At 42.4% G+C, this 10,933-nt stretch overlaps 1 protein-coding gene across 1 annotated transcript in view; it reads left to right on the forward strand.

Moving 5' to 3' along the window:
• LOC147307542 (uncharacterized) overlaps positions 1 to 5,581 on the forward strand; it is a 39,924-nt gene extending 34,343 nt beyond the window's left edge. Inside the window, exons 7-10 of the mRNA XM_086271648.1 lie at positions 1,276 to 1,508; positions 1,609 to 1,893; positions 1,967 to 2,073; positions 2,572 to 5,581. Coding sequence (XP_086127774.1) covers positions 1,276 to 1,508; positions 1,609 to 1,893; positions 1,967 to 2,073; positions 2,572 to 2,816 — 870 coding nt within the window. The 3' untranslated portion in view covers positions 2,817 to 5,581. The remainder of the gene's footprint in view (positions 1 to 1,275; positions 1,509 to 1,608; positions 1,894 to 1,966; positions 2,074 to 2,571) is intronic.
• The last annotated feature ends 5,352 nt before the right edge of the window (positions 5,582 to 10,933 follow it).

The raw sequence follows: 10,933 nt of genomic DNA on the forward strand, positions 1-10,933 counted from the left end.
CTTGCATTGAAATCTGCTGCAATGACCCGGTTACTGCGTTCACCAGATATCAACACAATTTCGCTCCGCTCCTCACGTGTTAATCTCTTCGACATGTCAATGGCTGTGAACAAAGAGAAACTTGTAAATAACTCATGAAAGAATAAAGTTACGTTGAAACCAAGCACACCATTGTTGTTCTTGTGACATTACCAATAAGTTTGATGTGTCACATGGCCCTCTTCCTATTGAAAAAACAAAAGTTGTATCCAAGATGGCCGACTTCTAAATGGCCACCATGGTCACCACCCATCTTGAGGAGTTTGCCCCCTCACATATACTAACGTGCCACAAACAGGACTTAATATCACCAACCATTCCCGTGTTATTACGGTGTATCCATATAAATGGCCCACCCTGTAGAATGGGAGGCAGAGCCTTCAGTTTTCAGGCCCCTCTTCTGTGGAACCAGCTTCCAGTTTGGATTCAGGAGACAGACACTATCTCTACTTTCAAGATTAGGCTTAAAACTTTCCTTTTTGCTAAAGCATATAGTTAGGGCTGGACCAGGTGACCCTGAATCCTCCCTTAGTTATGCTGCAATAGACGTAGGCTGCCGGGGGATTCCCATGATGCATTGAGTTTTTCCTTTCCAGTCATCTTTCTCTCTCACTATGTGTTAACAGACCTCTCTGCACTGATTCATGCTCATAGGGGGTCATATGATTGTTGGGTTTTTCTCTGTATGTATTATTGTAGGGTCTACTGTACAATATAAAGTGCCTTGAGGCGACTGCTGTTGTGATTTGGCGCTATATAAATAAAATTGAATTGCGTGAAAAAGTCGCTGGGAGTACAAGCTCAGGAGCAGATTTAACAGACTCCTTAGTAACTTGCTTGGCTGTTGTACAAACCAGAGGTGGTGCACAATGATCTGGTTTAGTTCGTTCAAATGGGAAAACACTAAGGCCAGTCTCACTCTTTATGGCTGGCTAGTGCAACACTAAGTCACTGATTGCATATGCAAGTAAACACAAGGTTTTTTCTCAGAAATTGCAAACTGGGAAACACAAAACTCTAATTTGTCTTGAGCCGTCTTGGACTCATCAAACACAATCTCTGTGGCCACCTCTACAGGCTTAGCCCACCCTGACTTGGCCTCTGGAGGCCTGTGCGATTATGGACCCAATCAACGTTTTACCTTTTTACAGAAGGTGTAGCCTTTGTGTTATTCATAGTCTGCACAGGAGATGTTGGAAGGTAATTCATCTTATGTCATGTTTTATCTGCACTCAGCTTCAGCAAAACCTACCCAAATACGCAGGAGCTCTGAAGCTGCAGAAAGGATATGAAGAAACCTGTAATTCTCCTGTAAGATATTACATATGTGGAGGAACTCAAAAGGCACGAAAAAAAGCCGTAGACGATTTCAACAGCATCTTGGGCGACATGAGCAAGAAAGGTTTGAGTCCAGAGGAATTACGAGATATCGAAGAACAACATCTGGGTTTGGTTGGAGCGCACGCTGAGTAAGTATTTAATGTGTGACCGCAACGACCAGCAGATCGAACTTCACATTTATTGGTAACACACATTAAATCGTATTCTGAATGTGTTTCTTGCCAACAGTGTGTACAGAATCCGGAGGCAAACCTCAAAACAAAGAGAATGTGGTGAAAACAGGTTGGCGGTGGAAGCCGACCACGTCCCACCTAAATGTGTCTTTCAGAATGCCCTTAAAAGGTTGCAGGACCCTGAGAACGTAAAGTTAAGAGAGGACCTGAAGAACAAAAGCCCCAACGTCTTTGCCCTGTTGGATAAAAACGGAGACCGCGGGCTGTGCAGAGAGGTTCTGAAGCCGCACCACGAGGCAGGCCTGACCTGGCGCAACAGAAAAGAGTCTCGTATAATCAGGTGAGAACAAATCTGTTCGTCGTGGAGCTAAACTCAGAGTTTTCTTTGGATAGCTAACGTGCTTCTGTTCCAGTGAGAAGCTTGAGGAGATTCTTATTTCTGGAGACGGGGAAAAACTGGTGAAGATGTCGCTGCTGGCAGCCAATCCAGTCACATCCAATTCTCTCAGAGAGGATGCAGGTACGCTACAAACAAGCCTGTAGAGATAGAAGTACTATGTGCTGTTACATACCAGGTTACTGATGAGACAATGAGCAAAGATGAGGGCGTTTGTCACCATAGAAACAACACAAAGAAAGATCTGTGTATAAAAATGAACTCGCGTTTTTCATGAAATGATGAAACACTGCAGTCAAAGTCTTTCAGCAGTTTAATGCACAGAGTCACAGAGTGCTGGTTACATTGGTTTCACAGCCACTCACAGGATCACACACAGGTTATTAATTATTAGTGCAGGAACACGTGAAGCACCATGTAGAAGGATCACTTAACCAGGAATCAGTAACACAAGCTAATCAACAAATACACAAACCTCACTGTACGAGCACACGGACTCACACTGTGTTAATGAGTGTCCTCGCCTCAGTGGTCACAGTAACAGATATAGTGCGATGCGTCACCGTTTCCTGTTCAGTGAGTAAACCCCGCCTCTCTCTGCTCGCTGTGTGAACTCTGCAGGAATCCCCTCGCTGAACATCTCAAATATGTCCAGAGACGCAACGCAGCTCTACCACAATGTTGGAGACAAGCTGCTGGTGGAAGGTTACTACAAGAAAGGAGTCCTGAATGAGGAGGAGAAGAACAGCATCATGGACTGGCTGAAGGGCGGAAACCTGTACTCAAAGAACACGTCAGAGTACCAAGAGATGTGCCGCGAGCTGAGAGCCAAGAAACAGAAACACAACAACAACAGTGGAAAATAACAACAGAGTGTGTGTGTTTACCTGAGAAAGCTCAGTTTTATTTGATGTTTTTATCATTTATATATTTTGTTATCCTCTCTGACCCTTTCATCATCATTCTCTTTTCCTCTTTTTGAGAAAAGAAAGAAGGAAAAGAGTTTCTCTGAAAGATTTTAATCCGAGGATGAAAAGCAGCTCAAAGAAAGTGATTTGTAATCACAGGAGTTGTTATGTGTTCTCTGTGTAACACCTGTCACAGGTACCTGTGAGCGGGCCCTGGGCCTCTGCTTACAGCACAACATAGGAATCATGATATGACTTGTGTAATTAAACCACAACACAAGAGGTTCATTTAAACGCAGCAGGCTAACCTCACTGATTCCAGATCAGAAAACTGTGTGTGTGTGTAGAATAGAATAGCCTTTATTGTCATTGTACAGAGTACAATGAAATTGGAGTGCCACTCCCTTGGTGCAAGTTTCAATAATAAATATAAATGTAAAATATAAAAAGTACAAAAAAACAATCGTAAGTACTCAAACAATAGTATGTACAATATATACAGGATAGCAGCATTAATATAATGACTGTGTGTGTGTGTGTGTGTGTGTGTGTGTGTGTGTGTGTGTGTGTGTGTGTGTGTGTGCTGTGCTTGAGAGCCACCATCTACCGGAACCAAATTCCCTGTATGTGTCTGCACATATACTTGGCCAATAAACACGATTCTGATTCTGATGATTCTGAAATCACAGTCTAGGCCTCGCGGTGCAGCGGGGGATCTGTGGTTTTTACTGGGACACAGACACTCCCGCTCTCTCTCTGCTGTCACGTCCGCTTCCCTCCTCCGACTGTCACTGCCAACATATAAAGAGACACAATCACTGTCAGATCCCAGCACACCTGTTCACCCCGCCCCTACGCCGCCCCAGGAGCTCACTGCGTCACCCCTCCTCTGCAGCTGGCCAGAGACCACACCCACGCCACATACGTGTTTCTGCATGACTAACACGTGCCGTAATGTCAACAATAGAGGAGCAACAAAACTGTAGTTGGTTCTACCTCGGCTTAATCCCGACTCCCAGCCTGAATGATTGTTTCAGTAATGATACTTCTGACAGGAAGGACATGAACATAACCAGCAGAGACATCATGGACATGAAAACCATCTATGAGCTGGTTCTAGACAGGCATACATGAGGGGGCAGACAGAAATGTAAAGGGGGCACGTGGTGGCAACGGAGGCAGGAAAGGGGTGGCAGTGGTGTGGTGCTCTGGATAACTGTTTTTGTCATGTAATTGGATTGCACTTTGTCAGGCCTCTACAATAAGACCTGACTAACCTGGGTGTCCCACCTGAAGGATAAGCTTCTGCTGATCTAGCTCTTAGGGTCACTGAGCCACACAAACCCCCCTGACCACGTCAACGTTGCAATTCCTCAGGGGGAACACTGAAAAATAAAACAACAAAAAATAAAATATTCCTCATCAGGTTATTACAACTAAAAACATGACATTTACCTAAATTGGATGGCCTATATCGAATATATTCAAACCCAACAATAATACTTCTCACTACTGCCAATATTAACAAAACTCAAAAGGGTAGGCCGAGTCACCAAGACAATTCACCAAGTCTTGCAAAATAAAACTGAAAAATAGAAATAAAGAATAAAAAAAAAATTCTCCATCCAGATCTTTACAACACAAAATCTATCTTAATTGGACAGCCTAATTCTCAAATAAATTTCCAAAACAAAGTAAGAATAAAATAAGACCTTTCAATATAGCCAATATTTACAAAACTAAAAAGGGTTGGTACAGTAATTAAAAACTATTCACCATGTGTTTTCCTACATTTCTCACTTTAGTTTGTAGAAACAACAGATTTAGAACAGAACATCTTAACTTTCTTCCTCTCTTTTTCTGTTTTAAGCTTGTTTGTTTTACAATGAACTGAACTGTTTGCAGCTTGTAACGTCAGGTTGTGTTTAGTGGTTGAGAGGAGGCGGCAAAACACTTAGCAGGCTAGTCAAAAGAATACACACTCACACCGGCAGTGGGAATTCCACAGAGTGTCCTTTAATACACCTTCTCTTCGTCAACCATATGAACGGCTGCAGCTTAACAAACATAGTGCAGAGTGTTCGTACAACACATAACGTTGCAAACAAAGGTGTCTGGAGAGGTAAAACATAAAATCCGTCCCTCCTCGTGCACTAGCGTGCAAGCACATGTCCACACAATCACAGAGAGGGCAGAGGCGCATACTGATGACAACATTAACCCTCGACTTGGGTTGTCTTAAAGAGATACCACACCATTGTGACTGTTACAACTGACAACAAGCAAACTGAGAACTGAATGCATTAAAGATGGAAATACTCAGAAATGAAAAGCAATCTGCACGCAGCACAGGACAGACTCCAAATAAAGTCGCACGATGTGTTACAAACTGAAACTGCCCTCTTTGATATTTCAGACAGTCACAATGAAAACAGTTCAAAGTGAAATCTCCCACAGACACAGTTCACACGACATGTTTGTAAAAGCAACGTAAGACGAATGAGTCACACCTGGATCCTGTGTGCATGCCGCGCCTCTACAACATATACGACACCAATCCCAGCCAGCACCTCAGCACAGTACCTGCATGTGTTGTTCAGGTCCACAGCTGTACTCGAGTACTCTCCTCTCACCACAGTGTGTCTGTCACACAAATCAGGGAGCATTTTAAACTCTATCAGTCTGCTTGTTCTCATCTGAAATACATCTATGTCCACTGTGAACGACCATCTTTGAACAGAGGGCGGGGCTTACCACACCAACTGTCTGTCATCTATAACGCAGTTGTGAGATCTGGCTCCACCCTATCACATGATAGGGCGGGGCCAGGTTTCACAATGAGCTCACCCGAAACCCTGGCTGATTGTGACCTACAACCGTCTTCACACCTTGGCTCGTGTGATCAGGTAGAAGATCATCAGCGGGTGCATTGTCCCTCTCAGGGTTTAAATCTGGGACTCTCCACCATTTGACCCCAGAACTGAAGAATTTTGTTGGAGGTGAAACGTCGTCTTTTCTTTTTCTTTTCTTTCCAAGCTCCTTAGACTTTTCATCTGAAATACACCTCAGTGGAGTAAGAGTTTAAAAACGCAGTCTTAGCCCCACATTAATGTTACCTTTGTGTTGTAGAGCTTCCTCTGATTGTGTGTCTTCTAAACTTTTCCTGCATGAGTCGAGCCAGATACAACAGTGCAGAGGAAAGCACAGCAGGTCTGAGGATAAACACAGACTAATGGAACCGTCGCTTCAGGAACAAGTGATAAATGTATTCATCTAAAACTACAATGATAGTGAAAAGAGGCTGGAAAAGAAGTGAATACTACGAGCATAACTCGGGGTATTGTGCACATATACTTCCTCGTAAATAATGATGTCCTTCTTTGTTGCCATGGTGACATAACTGATAATTATTCTTCTGAAACCATCAATAGCCAAACATAACATGTGCTCCCACTTTGATCTAAAGCTTGTGACCCATGAACTCTTCACTGAGGTTCATATTTCAGGCATCCTACATAACTATGAAGAAAAATACATGTGTGAGATTCTCAACACCAAACTCAGCTAACATTAAAAAATAGTGTTTTATTTTTCCTCAACCAAGAGACGATCTGAAAGTGAAAAAGCAGAACATCAGTCACAGGTTGGATGGAGAAGTGTTTGCTCTGTGACAGGTTAGCAGTCTGTCACCCAGCAAACACTGTGTACTAGTGACTCTGTTACATCTGTGAGCTGCATCTGTTTGAGCTCCATTCAAATAATGTGAATAAATGAGAATACTATGATCATGTTTTAGTCACAAACATATCAAAGTTTAAAATAAGAAAATGAACCATTTTAAGAAAAATATGAGCTCATTGTGAATTTGATGGAAACACAACATCGCAACAGGACAGCTCAACAAAGTAAGTGGTGCTAACAACAGCTGACAGGAACATGCAGCAGCTAACCAGGTTAACTGTCAGCTGGTCAGTCACATGATCGAGTACAAAGAAGAATCTTAGAGTTTCTCTGTTCACCAATCAGCAGAAACGAGCATCTATAACGTGATTAATTTTCCTCACTGTGAATATCTCGTCATCTACAGAAGATGATCTCATCAAATGATTCAGAGAATCTGGAGAAATTTATTTGGACGTCTGTGATCTTCAGACAGCATTAAAATCAGAGCATGAGCTCAGGAGCACATCCAGAAATCACCATCTTATTATATTCATATTCCCCTACAGACGTATGATTTATTTGTTTATGTCTGATTTCAAATCTTCAAAACAAGTCAAAACACATCAAAGGAAAGCAGCTTGGTTTCTGTTTGTTTTCAGAGAAACTGTTTCAGATTTACAAACGATCATCAGGAAATAATCATTTCACAAATCTTGTTTTCTAAATGAGCTAAAAACTGCTCAAATGCATGACAGACCAAGGTGACAGCGATCATCTCTGCTATGGGTTGAACGTACATAAGGAAGAAACCATACCACTGCATTGTGTATTATTACCTTTGTTTACTGTTGAAACATGAGAATTTCACCACATTTGGGCTCTAACGAGACGATCTTCTTATATTCATGAAACATCTGTGGGAATAAAATATCTGGGAAGCAAAAAATGATGGATGAAGATTAAACGTCCTGCTTTGATGTTTAAAGTGTCACTAACAGGTCTGCTAACATCAGGCTGTGATCTGCACATCTGATCATTTTGAGGAAGGTTTTTAGAAACTGCAGTGAAGAGCGAGGACAACGATGGTGGATGATTCATTTATATGAACAATCTCTCCTTTAACAAGTGAATTACAGCTACAGAGGTTTAACAGTGTGTGGCTCCCTCTAGTGGATGTTGTGGAGTATTCTGTTGTCTTTGCTCCAAAGGTTTTTGTACAGAGTTTTGCTGTTTCCTGTCACTGTGGGCTGCAGAGCACAGTAGTACACAGCAGAGTCAGACAGCTGAAGCTTCTGGATCTTCAGAGGAACTGATTTTTCTTTCTTGTCGACTTCGGCATCAAATCTGTCCTTTGCTTCAGAATTATCTGCTGATAAAAAAAAACGTCGAAGTAAATGTTTTGGCGAGCCGTTCATTTTCTGTTTGTACCAGAACAAAGTCGGGCTTGTATCACTAGTTTCATATCTACAGTCAAGTGTAACTGTGTCTCCTTCAGCAGCAATGACATCTCCTTGTTCCTGGATCACTTTGTCTTCTCCTTTACACTCTGAGGAAGAACAGAACATGCAGAGGAAGAGATGGATCAATAAACATGATTAAAAACTCACCATTAATCAGACTCACACATTTATTTAAGCAGAGGAAACATGTTGATGTTTGTATCTCACCAAAGAAAAGAGCAGCAAGAATAATCCACAGCCAATGTTCCATCTGTACAACAAGGTTTAAATCAACAGGAGAAACTAGCTGATGTTCAACATTCAGTCTGAGAATTGTTCTCTTCACAGCAGCACTTATTATTGACACAATGGTTGAACACAGTGCAGAAGGAGAGCCCCGCCTACTGGATGATGTCGCCCTCTGTCTCCTCTTTGAGTCTCACTTCTCTCACTTCCTCTTCCTCCTCAGAAATGTGCAATAGTTCTACACAAGTTTGAGCCTTTACTGAAGGGTGAAAGGTCAGTGTAGACTTCTTGCAGTTTGTTCCTGAACTGCCAGAAGAAAGCTGCCTCCTTCATTGTTCAGTGAAAAATAAGTGCTGTATCTGCTGTCCTGGTAAACTTTATGTCCCAGTCATCCTTAAAAACAGTTCTTCTTGCTTCATTTAAATGGAAAGTTCACACTGTTTGGTGTTGAAGGTTTTAGAGAGCAGCTTTTGTGTGCTTGTGAATAACACTTTCACATTGCAGAGCTTCATTAGTTAGCTTGCTGACCACAAGAACACCAGCAGAAGCACTTTTTTAACAGCAGCTCTTTTCTGAATGGACCAGTTTTAGTTGTTGGATCGTTTTTTAGCTGCTTTCACTGCTTGGGAATGATCCTTTATGTTCTACAGCACACACTTTAACTAAGCACCCAGCTCAGCCACAATCATTCAACAGTTATAAATGCAGTGATACTAAAATGAATCAAACATTACTTTGATCAAACTGTGGACCTGCTCTACTCACAACCTCCTGAGTTTCTGTGAAGCAAAACTGATTTTAAAACATGAGTCCAGAGTTTATCATCATCAGTTTTCTTTTTGTGTCTCTGTGTCTCCAGAACTCGATGCCATATTCAATGGCCCTGGAACATGAACTGCTCTCAGTGAGTGGAACAGGAGGTGATCCCACTGCCACAGCCTGGTAGCCATCCTGGAGAGGAGGGGGGAGCCTAGGCCCCCCGGCTCTTCATGTAGGCTGCTGTGACCATGGCAGGACCACAGCTTGCAGCTCCAACACATTTATGTGCTGTGACTCTCAATGGCTGGTCCAATGGCTGGTGACCACACAGCCCTCGTGGACCACACCCTACTGGGGACGCATCTGTGGCAACTGGGGGTGAGTCACCAAACCCATCGCTTGGCCCTGCTCCAGTTTGGTCGAGTCCTTCCATCAATGGAAACTCTGTGTAAGGCCCAGGTGGACGATAGATGATAGCAAATAAAACAGCTTTCAGGCTTTAAAATGAATGAAAACTCTGTCTGGGTCGCTGGTAGATTAATAAGCTGGTTGGAAGGCTAGTGCACATGTGTATGATGTAGACGCGTGGGTTTGAGCTCTCCATACAACACAAGATAAAACCATTCAGGAGCTTAAATAATCAACTGGTTCCTTTGGCTTAATCGTTGCCCTGCACATCTCAAACTGCTGAAGAAAGCCTTGAACCTGGGCGAGAATAAGACCATCGACAGATACATTAGCAGCACTAATGTTAGCGAGCTTGGTGCTAATGATAGCTGCGCTAGCAGGGCTTTGGCTGAGCCTAAAGTTGTCACCACAGATGACAAGATTGAAATGTAGGACATGTGCCAGGAAATATGTAAGACAACATCTGAATCAATCCTGGAGAGACCTGATGAACGGTTTGATGCTTTTGAGGCCAAGTTCCAGTCGGTGCTATCCGTACAGACTGACTTACAGAACCGCATGGAAGGTCATGAATTAGCTGCCAACGTCCTATATTTGGAATGGCAAGAGGGCAGAAATCCAAGAGAGACGCAGGGCTGAGCCTGCCAATTTTCAGACATTACTCCTGAGCTGCTAATATTTTAATTAAAACAAACCGTTAGAATCTTGAATCAGAGGAGAAGATTTCTGGAACTGCCAGACACACCTGTACAGATGTGTTTTAATCATGATTTTATGCCTCCTTGGCAAGAGAAGACGTATCATGACTGGAGAGAAAAGGGTTTAGTGTCTATTGAGGATTTGTATGTTGATAACACATTTTCTTCTTTTGTCAACTAAAAGGGAAATATAATCTGCCACATTCACATTTATATAGATATCTGCAGGTCAGGCATTACATCCAGTCCAAGTTTAAAGATTCTGCAACTCTACCGTCAGAACATGGCATCTACAAAATACTCAAGACCTGATTCCAGACATCATATCACCAAAATTGTACAGTTATTTGGTAATTCTGTTGTGGTGCATACAGCTGGGATTAGGCAGGCTTGGGAGAATAAATCGGGGATGAAGGTGCCTGAATCTATGCGGAGTAAGTGTCTGTCTAAAATCCACTCCTGCTCTATAAACAGCAGACACCAGTTAATTCAGTTAAAATCCTCCACCGGTTACACTGTTCTAAGGCCAGACTGCACAACATTTATCCTTCTATCTCCCCAATGTGTGACAGGTGTAGACTGGCAGAAGGTCCGTTGTTCCATGACTTTTGTTCTAAAATGTTTGACTGGTATTCTGAGGCAGATATGAAGCCTGCACAGCCTGAACTTGTAATTTTTGGATGTTCTCTGACGTCTGAGCTACTCCCATTTAAAGTGCAGCGGCCACTGGAAGTAGGTTTGATGTTTTGGTAGCTTTTGGTACCTGTGGTTTTTGTGAAGTGCATGGTTGTTTGTTTTTGTTTGTTTTGGGGTTTGTGTTTGTTTTAAATTTTGGAAAAAAATGTTTTAAAAATATAAAAAA

The sequence above is a fragment of the Aulonocara sp. 'chitande type north' Nkhata Bay genome, linkage group LG18, assembly GCF_057382095.1.
Source record: "Aulonocara sp. 'chitande type north' Nkhata Bay isolate Kocher_YH1m ecotype deep benthic linkage group LG18, A_spYH_male_GT1.1, whole genome shotgun sequence".
Lineage (NCBI taxonomy): Eukaryota > Metazoa > Chordata > Actinopteri > Cichliformes > Cichlidae > Aulonocara > Aulonocara sp. 'chitande type north' Nkhata Bay.